This window comes from Balaenoptera physalus (assembly GCF_965194825.1).
Source record: "Balaenoptera physalus genome assembly, chromosome: 5".
NCBI classification, from domain to species: Eukaryota; Metazoa; Chordata; class Mammalia; order Artiodactyla; family Balaenopteridae; genus Balaenoptera; species Balaenoptera physalus.
In genome coordinates, this window is record NC_138884.1 from 128,237,640 (window position 1) to 128,257,401 (window position 19,762).

The 19,762-nt window shown below is 37.0% G+C and overlaps 1 protein-coding gene across 2 annotated transcripts in view; it reads right to left on the reverse strand.

Annotated features, from left to right (window-relative positions):
* PRSS12 (serine protease 12) overlaps positions 1-19,762 on the reverse strand; it is a 72,354-nt gene that overhangs the window by 36,277 nt on the left and 16,315 nt on the right. For both annotated transcript variants that reach the window (XM_082462816.1, XM_082462817.1), the window contains exons 2-6: positions 19,589-19,727; positions 16,342-16,520; positions 12,479-12,629; positions 3,935-4,113; positions 2,035-2,176 (exon numbers count right to left, since the gene is read on the reverse strand). In XM_082462816.1, coding sequence (XP_082318942.1) covers positions 2,035-2,176; positions 3,935-4,113; positions 12,479-12,629; positions 16,342-16,520; positions 19,589-19,727 — 790 coding nt within the window. The remainder of the gene's footprint in view (positions 1-2,034; positions 2,177-3,934; positions 4,114-12,478; positions 12,630-16,341; positions 16,521-19,588; positions 19,728-19,762) is intronic.

Sequence of the window (19,762 nt, forward strand, 5' to 3'; positions counted from 1 at the left end):
TGTCCATATCAACTATATAACAGACAGCAGGAGGTCATTTTACTTTAGGATTTCATTTGTATGAGGAAACCCAGAGTTCATCCTCTTTCTCATTCCAAAAGAGTATTCTCTTTCAGAAACTCCTCCATAAACTAAAATGTAAATGTAGCACATGCCTATTCTACCTTCTAACACAGTCATTTAGAACTTTTAACAAATACTGAGAACATTTTTAAAACCATTAAGTTCTGATACTCTGTATATGCAAGAAAAACTGAATGTATTTGTGAAACAAAATAAAATATGGAAAAAAAATCAGTCACTCAATTGTTTTAATTAATAAGGAAAAATATGAAAATAGTAAATAATAGTATTTTTGAATCTTTCTAAGTTTGTGAAAACAGGATACAGTTCTCAGACTAACAGAGATTTACTCAGATGAAATGATATTTTTAAGTAATTCTTATTAATTAAACAACAATATTTATTTGGCTGGCATGTCATACCCCTTGACCTGACAATTATATAGTAATAACCGCACTGCCCATGAAAATTCAAAATATTAGTCAATAACATGCACCTATATCTTCATGATGTCATTATTTATAACAGGAAAAATTAAACTAATCTAAATATTAAGTAAATTATAGTATGAACATTCAATAGTTATGTTATTAAAAATTATGACTGTGTAATAATATAAAAGTAAAAAACATGAATAGAAAAAGTACATATCTACTACTAGAGCTGTTATAAAGTTATACACACAAGTTATAATAATGATGGTGTAAGAATGGAAAAATTAGGGGTAGTTTTTTATTTTCTTTATTTTCCAAACTTTCTCTAAAATTTTATATTACTTTTACAAACTTAAAAATATATGTTTAAACATGGTCATACCTAGCTTGAATGAAAGCATATTTTTAAGGTTTAATAAGTATTTGCAATTAGCTCTATCTCAAGCTGAAATGAAATAACTTTGCTCATTTTTTCAAGCATGAGACAATTACTTCAAGCATGACATAGAAGTATGGAAAACAAGAAAGAATGGGTATTCATGGGTTTCATTCAGATATTAGCTCAAAGGCATCATTTGCAGTTATTTCAACCAACTTAAGTCTTTACTCTGGAATGCATTATGTGTGTGACATGAAATATATCACCCAAAGCATGATACTCAGTTTTTAAGAGAGTGAGGTCAAGGGTGAGTTCTAAAGGTCATCTCATGACAAGAAAGCTGTTTTTCTCAAATAAAAGTGATAATTATCATCACATTCTGAGAAAGGAAATAATGTAATACCAAAGCATTTGACACTGGACTTCTCTGCAATTTTAGATACAGTGACGTCAGTACTAACAACATCCAATAGTCGTGAAGCATCAGAATAAAACTGAGCATTCAAAGCATACAGTCTTACTTGAACAGACACAATGAGACCTAAAAGTCATCCATGGCTCCATTATTCAAGAAGAGGGGTGGGACTTCCGTGGTGGTGCAGTGGTTAAGAATCCACCTGCCAGTGCAGGGGACACAGGTTTGAGTCCTGGTCCGGGAAGATCCCACATGCCATGGAGCAACTAAGCCCGTGAGCCACAACTGCTGAGCCTGCGTGCCACAACTACTGAAGCCCGCGCACCTAGAGCCTGTGCTCTGCAACAAGAGAAGCCACAGCAATGAGAAGCCCGCGCCCCGCAACAAAGAGTAGCCCCCGCTCGCTGCAACTAGAGAAAAGCCCACGCTCAGCAACGAAGACCCAATGCAGCCAAATAAATAAAAAATTTATAAAAAAAAGAAGAGGGGTGGTGGCAGGAAAGGCAAATGAGATAAACAGCAAGATATGGTTATTCATCATCACAGAAAATGTTATTGGTTCTTTGTTGTTGAATTTCCATATAGAGAAGGTAGATAAGGTAGGTAGGAAGGTAGGTAGGATAGGTAGATAATGATTGTGAACATGTATTTTTAGTATTATAGAAATTACAAGTAAGGATTACAAAATGAAACTCTTAAAAATATCACTTGGCATTTAGCTGCCTCCTGTCAATGGATCTTACTTAAATCCCAGCTGTCGGCAAACCACATATGTATTCAGCTCAGTCCAGCCGTCGTCACAGACAGTGCCCCACTGTCCCCTGTAATACACCTCCAGGCGACCCTCATGGTTGCCTTTACCACCTGCAAGTCTGATGACCCCATCTGTGACAAGAAGGAGACATAGAGACTAAGCAAATAATTATCAAAAAAGGTAGAACAACATTTTAATTGCACGAGAAATATCACCCTACTCAGATCTCTCTCTAGGCCTTTTGTTAAACTTCCATTAGAACTGTGCTCAATGACCTGAGGTCACTGGATTGTTTCTGGAGTAAAAGTCATAACACATATCTGTCCTAACAAAATAGTCTTTCCTTTTTATTTGTACTCCTATTTCTAAGTAGAAAAACATATTCTGATATAACCCCAAAGTAGTTATTTAGATTTTTCCAGATTAAATAATATTTGGGAAATTTCCTATGGCTTCAATCTCCTTAAGTATGAGCAGTATTAGTCAGTTAAATTTAAAAAGTTAAAAAAAATAGTAACTCGGAAATAGTTCAAAAATTTAACTGTGAATGAAAAATATTGCAATATGGAGACAGAAAAAGCTATTCTGGTTAAAGAGTGATCTATCATGTCGAGGCATTTATTATTCCTTAGGCATTCATAAGTTACAAAACTGGGGTTCATGTTTTCCCTTTGTTCTTTTATCAATAATACAAATCTGAATTTGAATCTTGTGAATTCAGTGAATAATTAATTCCCAGAGAATTCCATAAAAAGCTTCTAAGCAGATACACAATACAATAAATTTATTCCCAAAAAAGTATATTAAAAAGCTATTTCCATCCAAAATAATCCAAACACCCCCCCACCAAATGAAACATAAATAATCTTGGGTAAAAGTCATACTTCTCATGACTTTCTGGGATCTTTTAAAGTAAATGAAGGTCTCCTAACAACAGAAACACAAATGTAAAACTTCACTGTCTGCAAAGCACTGTTACACCTATTATCTCATTTGACCATCTCAGCAACATTACAAGACTATCCTCATTTGAAGAGGAAAAAAATGGAGGGTCAAGAGAATGAAGTGCTCTGGCTTACAATCTGGTGTAAATTTTATATTTCTATTGTGTATAAATGTGTTATTCTAATAAAAACAACAGTGTGTATAGAACTATGTAAATAAAAAAGTAGAACTTCAGCATTTCACAGTCCCTAAGAAGTGTTTCATTTGATTTTTTTAAAGAAAGATTAAAGCCCCTAATTTTTTTCTTCAAGCTCTTTTTACTATAGAAACAACAGATTTGTGATGACCCAACTTCTCTTGCCTCTCCATTTCCCTCTTCTTCCCCCCAAACATATAAGTACATACACATACACTCATTTGCACTCAGAAATGTCCTTCTTGCAACACAAGACATATCTTGACAAGCATGCTGTGATTTGGAATAGTCTGACTATTGAGCACAGCAAAGGTAACTTGGTTCTTTAATAGTGTGTTTTAATCAACAATCCCATCAATATGGTTTTACCAGCTACAAACACATTCCTAGAATCACGATAGGTTAATATATGAATGGACTAAATATAGAATTATAATACCTAACACATGAAATTTATCATTGCACACTGATTTTGACTATTGGGTACTATACATTGCAACAAGATCATATTTTCTGACCTAGCTTTATAGGACTGTATAGCTTGCAACTGAAAAATTCAGAAATATCTATGAATAAGGAGATAGCATTTTAATATATCATTTGTATTACTGTTTTTTTTTAAGTTTTATTTGGGGGCTTTATTTGTAAGCTCATTTAGCAATATCAGCTAAATTGAGGAGAAGGGAAGGTAAGCCCAAATGGTGCTGGGGGCAAGAGTTGGTTAAGATTAATGGGGTGAAGCTCTTACCTGTTAGAGGGGTACAGGACACTCCAGCATCTTCTTTATGGCCACAATTATGCTCTCCCCAGGAACTCTTTGGACACTGCTCAATAGAAAGCTCATTCCCAGTGCAGCGTACTTCATCCAACATTACTGGGCCAGATCCTTCCCCAAAATATGCCTGATTCCATGCTTTGGCAATGCCGCTGAACAAACATAAGAACATAAGTCAGACCAAAGGTTGGTCTGACTTTTTTCTTTTGCCCCTGGCAAAGGTAAAATTATGATTAATTCATAATTTCCCTTATCAATTCACTCCATAGGTCACACATGACTTGCTCTATTTCTTTTTTGTTTGTTTGTTTGTTGATCTTTATATTTTCAGCTATCACAAATCTTTCCAAGACTGCTAGTTACTCTCCAATATTTACTCCCCTTTTCTTCGTTAGTAATGGAACCTCAGAGTTTTAGGAGGACAATGGCTATCCAGAATAAAGACCACATTTCCCACCCTCCCTTCCTTACAGTGAAGTTTGTTTGTTTGTTTGTTTTAAAATATGCATAACATAAAATTTACCACTTTAACCATTTTTAAGTGTACAATTCAGTGGCACTAAGTACATTCACCTTGTTGTGCAACTATTACTAGCATCCATCTCCAGAACTTTTCAATCATCCCAAATTGAAGCTCTGTACTCATTTTATATGACTAAGTTTTGACCAATAACATTTAGGTAAAAGTGTCATGTATCACTTCCAGGAATTATCCTTGTCCCACTTCCTCCTTCCTGCTGACTGTTAGGCAGAGGTGATGGCTGGAGCTTGAGAAGCTATCTTGGTCCATAAGGTGCCACACTAAGAATGAAAGGACTGCAAGCAAGAAAGAGCCTGGGGCCCTGATGACTATGGAACCACCATACTAGCCTTGAGCTATCTCTGGTCTCTTGAGAGAGAAGTAAACTCTTGTCTTGTTTAATCCACTGTTATCTTCAGTTCTCTGTTACTCATGGCCAAATATCTCTTCACTTAAATTTATTTGACTAAATTTACTTCTCCCACAATTCAACGTGACACCATCTTCTAGAACCCCAGATTTAAATGAAGAAGATCACGATTGCCTATCAAAATGGTTAATGACTTCAGAAATTGCATCTTCAGCCCCTTTTAGCCTTTTAATTTTTAGACTAGAGCATTTATACTTGCAGTTTATTTTTCAATGATTCTGCATCTATTCCCCATTATTTAAGTTGCCCTTTTCTTATAACATTATAACTATCTTAAGAATTTACAACCAAAACAAGAATATAATTTTTATATACGTAATTCAAATTTTACTGTCCAGAAATAAGGTTTTATTGGAACAAAGGCACACTGTTTCCCAACTTATTGTCTGTGGCTGCTTTTGCACTACACAAAAGCTCAGTTGAGTAGTTGGAAAGTCTAAAATACTCACTATCTGGCCCATTACAGAAAAAGTTTGTTGACCCTCGCTCTAGAGGAAAGAGATTAATGAAAGCAAATATGGAAACTGATTTAGAGAACACTGAAAGTTGGAGAACAGAGGAGGAGGAGACAGGATGACTAATGCAGGTCATGGGGAAGCCAGATAGGAAAGCTTTGGAGAAAGGCAGATTAACAGCCTTCTTGGATCTTTGCCCTGGGATAAATGCTAGGAAAGAAAAAGATCTGTTAAAGAAAATTTCAGTGGGTATAATTCATTGAGCCAAGATTAGGTGCTATAAGAAAACCAGGGACCAATATGAGAGAATATAAAATTTGATCCTAAACTCATAACAGAAACAAAAAATAAACTCCAGATGGTTTAAAGACCTAAAGTGAAGGGAAGGGAAGGGAAGGGAAGGGAAGGGAAGGGAAGGGAAGGGAAGGGAAGGGAATGGAAGGGGAATGGAGGGGAGGGGAGGGGAGGGGAGGGAAGGAGGAAGGAAGGAAGATGGCTAAAAAGTTAATATAATGAAATAATAAGAACATAGTTCTTATAACCTTGATAATAAGAGAATTTCCTGAGCAAGATAAAAAAAAAAAACACCCAGAAGTCAGAAAACAAAGACTAAAAAAGTTAAATTTAATCACATATAAATTTGGACTACTGTATAGCAAATTACACCATAATCAGTCAAAAGGCAAACAAACTGGAGGATATATTTGTAAAACGTAACCACAATCAAAGAAAAAAAAACACTCCTAGAAATAAATAATAACTTATTATTATCATAATGAAAGACAAAATGACCAACATAAACAGGGCACGGGGCTTCCCTGGTGACCCAGTGGTTGACAATCTGCCTGCCAATGCAGGGGACACGGGTTCGAGCCCTGGTCTGGGAAGATCCCACATGCCGTGGAGCAACTAGGCCCGTGAGCCACAACTACAGAGCCTGCGCATCCGGAGCCTGTGCTCCGCAACGGGAGAGGCCGCGATAGTGAGAGGCCCGCGCACCGCGATGAGGAGTGGCCCCCGCTTGCCGCAACTAGAGAAAGCCCTTGCACAGAAACGAAGACCCAACACAGCCAAAAATAAATAAATAAATAAATAAATTTTAAAAAAACAGGGCAAAGGAGAGGAACAGGCTATTTACAGAAGAAGAAATGCCCATGGCCACTGACCATATGGTAAGATGCTCAACCTTACAATGGTCAAATTAAAACAATAAGAATGCATTCTTACATATCCTTAATATCATTTTCATTAAATATTTAGGCTAAAAGTTTACAAACTAAAGCCTTTTTATTCACCAGAAAAAAATAACAAACCAAGCCTAAAATATTCGTTAGTTGGGAGTGACTTGAGATGGGCTGGACAGAGTAACTGAAATATATTGTATTTCAAATATGTTAAAGATTATGTGATAGAGGTCCTAGGAAAAAGCAAAAGGCCTGATTAACTGCCTCTGAACTGTGTCCCTTCCTTAAGGGAGGACACAGGATGGGAGAGCAGAAGCCCCAAACAGTGACTCTGGGGAAAGTCATCTATGTTATAATGCAGTCTTTTTTTCTTTTTTTTTTTTTAAATATTTGGCTGCATTGGATCTTCCTTGCTGCACCTAGGCTTTTCTCTAGTTGCAGCGAGCAGGGGCTACTCCATTGCGGTGTGTGGGCTTCTCATTGCAGTGGCTTCTCTTGCTGCAGAGCATGGGCTCTAGGCGTGCGGGCTTCAGTAGTTGTGGCACACGGGCTCCATAGTTCTGGCTTGCGGGCTCTAGAGCGCAGGCTCAGTAGTTGTGGAGCATGGGTTTAGTTGCTCCGCAGCATGTGGGATCTTCCCGGACCAGGGCTCGAACCCGTGTCCCCTGCATTGGCAGGCGGATTCTTAACCACTGTGCCACCAGGGAAGTCCTATAATGCAGTCTTAAAACACCATTTGGGTGTTTTATCTTCTTCCTTATATATATTTTTATATTTTTCATTGTTTAAAACATTATATATATTTTCCATTGTTTACAAACATTATTTTAATGATCACAAAAATGTTTAATTAAAATAAACTAATCAGAAAAACTAATATAATAAATTCAAGAACCAGAAAAGAAACTTACTGGAAACTATGATGTAAAACAAACTAGGTTTCCTAGCTAATTTTTGAGTCTATTAAAATTAAGATTACAGTATTTATAAATACACACATTCCTTCAGCCAGTCACTAGTATTTCCTGGTGCCCTGGACTGTGCTGGCTCTCAGGGGAACACCAAAGAAATTGATGACTCTGCCCTTCAAGAGACGGTGCAATACTAGGGAAAGCAACATAAAACTCATGGGTTGTTAAAGGCAAATAAGTGCTATGTGAATTCGATAAAGCTGTGTGTTCTCTGTCCTTCCTTTATGGAAATTATGTCCACACCAGCCCTGGCAGTTCATTTGTAGTAATAGTCCCAGTGTTACCTACTCTCTTACCCTCTGACCACAGAATAAATTTGTGGGGTTCTCTGATATAATACACTGATTTATTAGGTTATTTTCTGTAAAGCTGTTTGACCTACATAGCAGCAATCCCCAATAAACACTGAATTGATTCTATGTCTGATCTTTATTCAAAACATTCCTAAACCTACTTAGCTAATCTGACTGTATTCATATAAAGTTTGTTTGTTTTCCATAGAAAAAAAAAGCAAATAAATAGTACCATCTGACTAACTCAATCCCCAGGCTTAGCCACTACTTTGAATAGACACAATAGAGTTAGGCGATTCTATCGCACAAGATAATTACTTGTTAGGTTATAAAAGACTGGTCCTTTGACTGCAAATATCAGTTTGCAGCACTTGTAACATATGGATGAAAAAAGCTCATTTTTAATGATCAATAGCCTATACTTCTCCCTGGAAAACAACCCCCTCCATCTCTAATTATGATATTTGAAATACACTGAATGATTACTGCATGCCAGACACTGGTCTAACAGCTTTATATGTATTAACTCTTTTAATCCTCCCTACAACCCCATGATGTTATTATCCCTAATTACAAATGAGGAAACTGAGGTCGAGAAGTTAATAATTAGCCCAGCATTACACCACCATGAGATGGTAAGGCTTGTCTGGCTACAGAGCAGACCCTGAAACACTTGGCTTTCTTGCAGTCTCCTGGGGCATCTTCAGTAAGGTGGCTATGGCACCGCAAATACAGTCTGTCTAAAACATGTTCATCATTGTTTCTTCCTACAATTAACTTTTCTCTCTTGACTTACCTATTTCTTTCAGCCCTATATTCATATTTATTCTTATTAACACCTGTCTATTTTGCAAACAGTGTAACATGAAAGAAAAAAAATCCTACACTGGAAGCCATAAATCGCAAGATTCTGGCCCTCACTCACAGTATGATTTAGGGGCTTTGAGTAATCTCAGAGGGCCTAACTTTCTTATCTGTTATATAAGGCCTCTTTCCTGCTCAATAATTCCACATACCATTAATATTTATAAAGTATTTTAGAAATTAATAAACAGTAAAATAAGAGAACAAACATTTTTAATTGTACCAGAAGAATTTTTATTCTGACCACTCAATAGTATGGTTCTATATGATAATTTTATAGCAAAAAACAAACCTAGGAAGAAAAAGTGTTAAAAATTTTTAAATTCTTATGTAAATTATGGCATATCCACACAATAAAATATGATGTCACAGTTCTACGCTACGCTTTTAAGAGTTCTAAAAGAGATAGGAAATGCTTCAATGTTAAGTGCACAAAAGGAACTCCAATTAAAATGTCTCTACCTGAAACTTCACTGTGTACATATGCATTCTCAAGTTCAATTTTCTAACATCGGGCTGCCTCCTTTCCTGCTCCTCATCTTTCTCTGAGTTCTAGGCTAATCAAATTTAAGTATCTTAAGTCCAGTAATTCCTTTTGTGTTTTAGGAAGCTTGCCAGCTACCAAAATCTACAGACACCATTAAAAGGTGCGGGTCAACAAAGACAGCATCTCACAAAGAAATTGTAACTAGCACTCCAGAGAGGCATGGTGTAGTTTCCCTTTGGGAATTCGACAAGGCAAGTATGACTGAGATGAAATTTGCTTAAGAACAAATCATAAATTGAGATAAGCTATGATTATGCTGTCTGTTATCAAACTTGTAACATTAAAAATTATTTCATCTGAAAGTACTGTGTCTTTAAGTGAGCAAAACAAATTCTAGGAGAAGAGCAGTTGCAGAATATTGCTTTGTTGCAAGCTTATGAGAGAAGTATAAAATCAAGGGAAAGAAAAGCAAACGAACAATGTCAGCTCGAGCCTAGAGTACTTATAATAAAAACAAATCTCCGCCAAGCTGGATTGTTGGTTATTACATAGGCTTGTGGAGGATCTTTGCTGCCTTGAATATTTGAAGATATTTTTCCTTTTAATCACTTTTCTGAACACAAATCTCCTCATACAAAAGATAGCAGTGAGCCAATGCTTGAGAAAGATGTAAACACTTTACTCAACCCACACATGTGTTCAACATTAATATAGTCTTCCTTGTGATTCTATCTCTATATTCTTTCCATGTAGTAGACTACTGTTTGCAACACGGTCTTTGTTTAACAACAGTTTATATGAGTGAAAAAAAAAATTTGGCTCTCAAGAAAGAACTCTATGTTAAAACATGAATTTTTAGAGTAACTATAAATGTAACTAAAATTTACAGTGTCATTTAAATTTTCTACACATTTTTCTAAGCAACAAAAGCTTGCCTTTTCCCACAGAAATATATAAATAATAATAAATGCCTTATACCTTAAATTTAGAGTAATCTATACTGCAACTTGTAATGTTAAATATGCTATTACTATGCCCTTAAAATTCTTGTATTTTTGGCAAAGACATTGATTTCTTAGTAAATAACATGAAAATCAATTAGCATGCCACTGATACCATAATTGGAAACACAGTAAATACACATATACCCACATTAGAGTCTTTTAAAAATACGAAATTCATAGATACAGCTAACTAAATAGAAGTTCTAGATAGAGGAATGGTGTTTGATGATCTACCAAATGTCCAGCTTACTTGAAATGTTTAATAACATTTTTCTTTGAATGTTTAATAACATCTTTCAGCTATAACAGTCCCCAATTATAGTCAGTGTATACTGTATACCTATTATGTGTGCTAACTGCTTTATAACCACTAAACTCTCTACATCAAGAAATGTGTTATAGATGAGGAAACTGCAACTAAGAGATATTCTGCAATTTTTCTTATCTCCAGAAATACAACTCAAATTCAGGTCTTTCTGAGTACAGGGCACATGCTCATAATCGTATGCTATGCTGACTCTGACACCATCTAAAATTTTGAGAAAAATTGGTCTTGAAATTGATACCCAGTCAGAACGTTTTGAAAATCTAGTCTCAAAATTTAATGACTAATAACAGTTTTTCTCAAAAAGAGCTAGTTGGCCCTATTCCTGACCCATCCAAAGAAAATGATCATACCAGTCAGATCATACACCACCAGTAATTATAAGCCCTATGGACACAGGACTTTGCATGCTTATTCCTTTCCCATGCATAAACTGTGAAAGAGCATTTAGGTTGCAGAATCAGTTACAGGGGGAAAATGTAACCTACAGTGAAGGATTAGGCTGATGCCACCTTAATCCAGTGCCTAACCTTATCCTTACCAGTGGGGAAAACCAGAGCTGTTCTGTGACTCCTAATGAGGTGCAAGATGAGAACATATCACCTGTGATGGTTTCTAGCCAAAATACTTGATTGATTTGATCTAATCAAGCTGTTGGACCTCGCCTCCCATTTCAGGAGTTACAAGAACCAGAGGAGTAGGCTAAATGACACCAGGAGGAAGAAATGAGACAAATCCAGATGGTAGTTTAGTCTCCAAAACAACTGGCTTGGTTTTTGGTCTCTTCAACAAGACAGTGTCATGAAAAACAAGAGGCTGTTCTAGATTAAAAGAGATTTCAGGGACATAACATCCAGATGTACTGCAAGGTCCTGGACTAAATTCTGCTGCGGACAAACCATCTGTCAAGGACATGGTGGGAACAACTATAGGAATTTGAGTATGACAGGGTATTAGACAATTTAAGAATGATTACCATTTATATTACTTGTGATAATGATAATTTGGCTATGTAGGACAATGTTCTTATTTTTAAGAGATGCACACTGAAGTATTTAGAGGTAAAATGTTGAAACGTCTTTATTTTGCTTTAAAATACTTCAATATTAACATACAGTTTTGAAAAATAGGGGGGTCAGCTGCAAAAACAATTGCAAAAAAATTACTGTAGATGGTTCAAGGTGCAAAATTCATGCTCTAGTGTCAAAGATTATGCTTAAATGGACAAAATGATACATGGACAGAGAAGCTTTAGAACTCTCCACATCCACCCACCCCTACCTGCCACAACATGCTAAATATTTTTTTTCTAATTTAAAGTAAAATATCAACTTTCAAAAGATTCCCTAATATAATTTTAGAGAAACTTTTAGGCTTGCTATATCAATGTTCAAAATCACTAAAGACAGGGGTTAGAGGATCCAAAATTATAACATACTATTCCAAAATAATCACAACTAAAGCAACATTTAATGTTGGTTTTCATATTGCTGTTTTTATCACACGTGCTTCATTGCCATATCCTGCATAGGAATTATTTCCTTTGTACATTAATAAACATCCTTTGTTCTAAGCACATACCTCACAAATAAGGAGGCGAAGGTCAAAAGTTTAGACAGTATCTGGGGGAAAGGAATTGAACTTCAGTTAAAGCCTAACAACTAGTTTCATCATATGACTGATAAGTCGCTGCAGCTGATGGTGCTAGTCATTACCTGGGAGTAACGTAAAGGCTCCTGATGAAAAGTGGTAAAAGGCTTAGATTCTTAGGGATATGAAATCAGCTGAATTCAGATACAAATAGGTTAGACCTAAGAGTACATAACCGTTCTCTTCAGGGAGCCTACAGCCTAATACAAAGATCAAAAGGTGGCTTTTTCCATTTGTTCAAAGAAATCTGCAATTTAAACACACCTACCTTTGGGTATGGAAATACTAAACTCAAAAATTCAAGCAAAACACAACAAGAACAAGAAAGACCAACCTCAGGCCCAGCTGCCTGCAGACCACTTCTGCATCTGCATCATCCCACTGGTCGTCACAGACAGTCCCCCACTGACCCGCGTGGTAGAGCTCCACTCGGCCCTCACGCGCACTGCTCCCCCCAGCAAGGCGTAGGACGGGGAACGCAGGGCCTGCACAACGTGAAATTAACAACAAAGTAAACCTACGGATTCACACTGGGCGAGAAGATCAGGTATAGTTTATTTCTTTGCCATTCTCTATAATTAAGTTATATTTATTAAGTGATATGGACATACCCACACATGTCTAATACATTTTATGGTACTCTCTACCAATTAAAGTACTCCAACTTGAATTACGCTCATATAAATAGCTCTCAAGAGGAAATAGTCTAAATTCACTTTCCCCCAAGGACCTCAGAAACCAGAAAAGACACACTCAAAACTGCAGTTATTGGAAACCCATTTGATTTTTACGGGGTTGCTGCCACCATTGTGGTGGTAGCATTGGTTTTTTATTTACGGTAACTTGAGCGTTACCAATATGTAATTATTAAGAATGGCGCTTATGTCTATAAGATACTTGTTTTCAGCATAGAAATATTTTTACATTTGTAGAAATCAAGACAAAGTTAACGTCTAACACATTATAACAAGCTGGTGGACATCACAACCAGAACCTTCAAAAAACAATATTGAAAATTCATTTGGGTATGAATCAGTTCATACTCTGTGAAGAACCACCAGAGGCTTCCCACTGCAAATTCCGTATTGTAGTCTACAGTGCCCTTATCTAGCTTCGTCAGTTTCTGAATTTCTCTCTCCCTCTTTTTTTTTTTTTTTTAATATTTATTTATTTATTTGGCTGCACCAGGTCTCTCTTGTGGTGTGCGGGATCTTTTAGTTGTGGCATACGGGATCTAGTTCCCTGACCAGGGATCGAACCCGGGGCCCCTGAATTGGGAGCACGGAGCCTTAACCACTGGACCACCAGGGAAGTCCCTGAATTTCTCCCTCTTTATCCTGGTCTAGAACTGAGGACACAGGGAATGCCCTTCCCTTTTGCCCATGTACCTCAGATACCCAGCTATACAGAGGCATGTAATAAATATTTGTTGACTGAGTGGATTGGCAAGTGATAACTAAAAGCCTAGAAAGGATATCCCAAACAAGGAAAAATAATTAGCAATATCTGTTCATTCAATTCAGTTTATTAAACAGGTATTAGGCAGAAAGGCACTGCACAGACACTACCCTCAAGAAGTATACTGCCTCAGGACATGGACAACATGAGTACAGACGAGACAGCATCGAGAAGACCCTGCAGGGGTTCAGGTGCAAGGGCTGCTTGCTCACCAGTGGGGGTAATTAGAGAATCTCTTCTGAAGAAGTTGGTAGCTGAAGAGGGCCAAGACGATGGATGGGAGTTCAGAAGTCAGACATGGGGGAAGTGCAGTTCAGGCAAAACGAACAGTATGAACAAAAACATAGAAGCACAAAGCTGTATGTATTGGGGAAACAGTATGGCAGTCTAATTTTTCTGGAATAAAGGATGTGAGATGGTAAAAGATTCAGAACAGGCTGGGTCCCTATTAGGAAATTTAGTTGCGTCTTTTGCCAAATGCTCATCATTTATCCACATGAAATATGCTAATTCTTCCACAGTGTTAGTGGCGTCAATAAATGGTATTTGGACATTCATATTTATATTCAAATATCACACTCGAGGAGGGATTTAGAATAGTGAACATTTGCATCTACTCATATACTAATACTTGTAATATAGTTTTCTTACATAAGTCAACTAGCACTTGTAATTTGTAAAAGGATAAAAGACAGGTTTAATAAACATAACTGGTCTCAATATTGTATATTAGCTTCTTATAATGACTGATCACTGAATTATGCTAATAAACTTAAATTTGTGTGTTATTAGGTTTATTTTTCCTTTAAGAAGCTTGGAAAATATAGAAAAAATGATGGAAAAAATGTATAAATTTCTTAAATTATTATATTCTCCTCTACCTCCCCTCCCCCCATCTCCATGGTAAGCTTGGAGAAAACAGAAAAAAAATTTTTTAAGAGGAAATTTAAAATCACCTACAACCTAGAAACATTATCGCATATTACCTTACATTTTTTTAAGGTCGTGTTTTACTTTAAAACATATAGTTTTTCCACTGGTTGTATAAGTAATTGTGAAAATATAGAGAAGCTCAAAGACAAAATTTAGTCAACATCTCACATCCTCCCAACAAATACACGCACACAAAAAAAGCATTTGAAAAAGATTTCATTGAAGTAATTGACTCATATTTAACTTATGGATAAATAAGACTCCCAGACGTTTCATTTAGATTGCTATTTCCTATGTCCAGTACTCACACACGATCTTCTACTTTGTTAGCGTTGGAAAAGTACTAGATGCCAAGACGCCAAATGTAAATTCCAAACTAAAAGAATGTATTAAAAGTCCACCGCTATGCCTTAAGATGGACTCCATGTTTGCTGAGCTATTTGCTTTCACATTCTCATTTAATTTACCATAAAAGCATCTTTTTCACTCTCACTTCTAATTTATCTCAACCTTCTATGTTTTATATATGCTTACAACCGAGCTTAAATTTATCTTTGCAACCAGAGAATAAACAAGTGGATAGATCACAGAGAGTAGACTTAGTTTTTTTTTAAAGTAGATAGAGATCTTGGAAAAAAAAGATTGTTTTCAAGATTTTACTTCACTACTTGAAAAATGTTAAACATATTTTATCAATTGGGTTGAACATAGAATACAAGCAATATCTACAAGACGCAGTGCACTGTTTAGCCCAATTCACAGCATCCCTGATGCAGCAATGTGTAAACACGTATTTGCCAAAAGTAGCATTACCCAAAGGTGGAGAGGCAAAGGAAGAAAAGGAAAAACTTACAAGACATCAAGATGTAACATGCAAAAAAAAAAAAAAAAAAGATGTAACATGCACCTTGCCTACCCACAAAAGAATTGTAGCTCTCCGAGCACACACCTGTACCATATCCTGTACCATTTCCACTGGTTCTTTCAGCCAATTCACAGGAATGACCCTAAATTGGGTCTCTGTATGTTTTGCAGTGGAAACTTTTCAATTCCTCCCCTGATACTTGCACTCAAACAGAAACCACTGCCCTGCGCTGGCTGCTGGCATTCTAAGACCTGGGACATCTGGTCAGGCTGCTGTCTCCAAGGAAAATGCAAAAGGGATACTGTGACAGTGTGGTAGCCTCAGGCTGTGGTCACACATTAAAACAACCACGGACCCCAGAAAACCTATCCGCCATTGTGAAAGGCAACTATTCCCTCCTCTGCTTCCTTTCTCATGAACATATGCATACTGTATACTGAAACCATACTCTAATCACCTCATGCCTAGTATATGGTGCTTAGAAGGAGCCCTTATCCAAGGTAGCAATTTGTTTTATGAAATGTGCCATCTACAACTCAAAAGAGAACACTGGTACCATGATTCTATTCCATTCTATAAAGTGAGAATATTTTGTTGTAGTTGCTGTATCTTATATTTGGTTTCAAGATGATTTTTAACTTGATTCCATCCCAATTTTCCATTACTAAAATAAGTGTTTTCATATACAGTATATAATATTTCTATAAGCAAATTAGATAAAACAGAAAATACGTAAAAAGTGAGGTCAAATGGAAAAGTAATTGTTAGATGAAATCCTATTGAAGACTATTTAATTAGACTGTAGATAGACTATGATGATTCAGACTCAGGTCTGTATTTAAACTCTTTTAGGAAATGATTTAACTGAGACACTTTTATTATCTGGAATCACGCTGAAACCACAATAACAGGAAAGTAAGAGAATAAATATTTTGTTTTACCATGGGAAAAGCTACACGTGACAGCAGCTGCCATCTTCTGAGGACACGCCCCACCCTGCCAGATGTCTTTTTCACAAAGCAGTATATTTTCTTCATCTCCTCGGCAACGGACGTTGCTCCAATAAATGGGAATAAGGCCCAGTCCAGAAAACGGGGTTTGTCTTGCTACTCCTTTACCTCTGTAAGTACAATGATCAAGGTTAGGTTTATCAAATGTAGGCTAATTTTTATCAAAGCACTAGGACTTTTAAAAATGGAAGAAACCAATAAAGACAGATATGGAAGAAAAAGAAAAACAATGCATTATGTAAATTTCAAGCAAATCAAAACATCAGTTCAGAACTTGGATTGATTACCTATGGTCATCTTTTAAATTAATCTTGAATAACTAATGGTAGGCATGTGCCTTTACTATCTATGGCTGATTTTAGAAGAAAATGGGCAAATACTACAGGTATAAATAAAAAGGGAGTCTGGGTGGCTTTGTGGAAGAAGTGTGTCATGTGGCCCAGTGGGACTTGGATTCTAGTCTGAACTCAGCTGCAAATCACTCTAAAGTCTCTCTAAGCTCCGCCTTCTGATATGTAAAAGAAGTCTGGATGCTTGAAGAGTCTTTCCTACTCCAATATTTCAGGCTCTCATTTTCAAAACGATTATTATTACCACGTCTAAGCAAGATAATATCAAGAGAGGCAATCCATTCACATTTTTTTAAACTTCATATATAGTATTTGCTAGCAAGACTTTGAAACCAATTAATAAGATAATAACCCATATAATCTACATATTTTTAACTCTGATATGTACAAAATTGGTATTATGTTTTTAAAAGATTAAATGCTTATCCAAATAACATGATAATCTCTAGAACTGTCTTCATGCAACAGCTTCCGTTAACCAAACAGTAAATATTTGGGGTTTATCTAAAATATGAATGTGTCTTAACAGCAATAAAGCTGGGTTGCCCTGCTCTTATTGTGCAATCCTTTTTTATTAATGGACTACTAAGAGATGATAGAAGGAATCAGATCAGCTTACCTGAAGTTTATGTTTGCGGAAAGATAGTTTACATTCTTTCATCAATCAAGAGACTAGTAACCTACCACTGTAATTCACATCTCCATTGCAATGTTCTTGTTTTATTTTTTTTATTTTTTTTTAATTTTTAATGGAGTATAGTTGATTTACAATGTTGTGTTAGTTTCTGCCGTACAGCAGTTATATATATATAAATATATCCACTCTTTTTTAGATTCTTTTCCCATATAGGTCATTACCGAGTATTGAGTAGAGTTCCCTGTGCTATACAAGGTCCTTATTAGTTACCTATTTTATATATAGTAGTGTGTATATGTCCATCCCAGTCTCTCAATTTATCCCTCCCCCTTGTACCCCCTGGTAACCATAAGATTGTTTTCTACATCTGTAACTCTATTTCTGTTTTGTATTGTAAATAAGTTCATTTGTACTTTTTTTTGTTTTATGTCAGAATCTCATAGAAAATTTTATTCTACCCTGATTTTCAGGGGTAATAAAAGCACGGGTAGAAATGTACATAAAGGAAGATACTGACACCAGCCTACAAATTTGTTACATCTCCAGGCCGGCAAAAGAAAAAGCAGCAAGTCAACATTCTTCATGACTTGCCCACCTGCCAGTGACTGTTTACCAGACAAAATACTCATGGATAAAATCAGTAATTAACATCCTAAACACCATTAGCACTTTGTAGTCTTTCCCCTTCTTCCTTCTTTTATCCTGATTTATTCCAACACTCATTTTTTAAGATTAGTTAACTAATCAAGTACATTAACCCTATTTGTTACGCTAATAGCATCAAAAGTCTGAACAAAACTTAAGCCCTCAAGGTTTGCCTTTACTAAATACTCATTCCCCACCTTCCTAGTGGGAAGACAGGAAGTTGGCAAATTAAAATTCTTACTGGGACTTCCCTAGTGGCGCAGTGGTTAAGAATCCGCCTGCCAATGCAGGGCACACGGGTTCGAGCCCTGTTCCGGGAAGATCCCACATGCCGCAGAGCAACTAAGCCCATGCACCACAACTACTGAGCCTGTGCTCTAGAGTCCGCGAGCCACAACTACTGAGCCCGTGTGCCACAACTACTGAATCCCGCTCGCTTAGAGCCAATGCTCCGCAACAAGAGAAGCCACCACAATGAGAGGGCTGCGCACCGCAACGAAGAGTAGCCCCCGTTTGCTGCAACTAGAGAAAAGCCCGCGTGCAGCAACGAAGACCCAAAGCAGCCAAAAATAAATAATTAATTAATTTAATTCTTACTGATTTGACTGGAGTTGACTAACCTTTTCATTTGTGTCATCACATTAGATATTACCACTCACTGATTATTAATCCAAAATATTTGCAAATTGAAAACTTTTCTTTCAGTCCTTTTAACCTTCATAACAAGATCTTTTCCATGCTTTCTAAAGATCTCTGGTGATAAAGACCAAGAAAAATATAGGGCATGTATACTTAGAAAAAATAAATGAGACACAAAAACAGAACAATAAGAATAACAACAAAAACCAAAAACGTTTGTTCCAAAATGGAAACTTCTGCCCCTGGGAAACCCCTTGAAACGAGGCATAAAGGTGCAGGGCCTGGTGGGCATCAGCATACACCAATCTATTTTAAGAAGAGCGCCTACAGTCGTGGAAGGGTCGGCAGCTTCTCAGGACAGTGGATGCTGCCGGGGCTGAGGGAAGCTGCCATCTATTACAGGACCTCCTCGGCACAGAAACCTATGTCCCAGGATATCACCCCTTACCCAGCATGGGATGAAAGCACGAGTGAACCTCACCTCCTTCACGTACACACAAATGGAATTTGTGGATGGCTCAAGGTAGAAAGTTAAAAGCAAATGATAGCAACCTCAGGCTGCACAGGCTGCTGAGAAAGTAAAACTCTTAGGACCAAATTCCTTGCTTCCTAGCACTGAACAATTACTTTGTTAAAGTCAAAGACCACAAGCTGCTTTGAACTTTGGACCACTTAGCATTTGCCCATTTCCTAGTCAGTAGGGCTAGTAACAAGTGAAGTGCATTTGTATGTAAAAGAACTCACTCCTTCCTTTTGGGGCCCTTTCTTTACATCTCTTCTGAGAAAAATGAGAGTGAGGAAAGTGAGGATGAGGAAGGAAGATGTAACCTCTCCACAGTAACGACGGGTGCCCAGCGTTCCTCTCGGGTATCAGCAGACAGATTTGGTCAAGGATGGGCGAACTCACCCCAGCTGCAGCTGGTGACAAACAACCGATGCATCAGAATCATCCCAGTGGCTGCTACAGACTGTGCCCCAAGCTCCATGTGCATAGACTTCCACTGTGCCTTCAAACTCGTTTTTGCCACCATGAAGTCGGACGGACCCTAAAGTGGAGAAGAATCCAAAAATCCTTTAATAG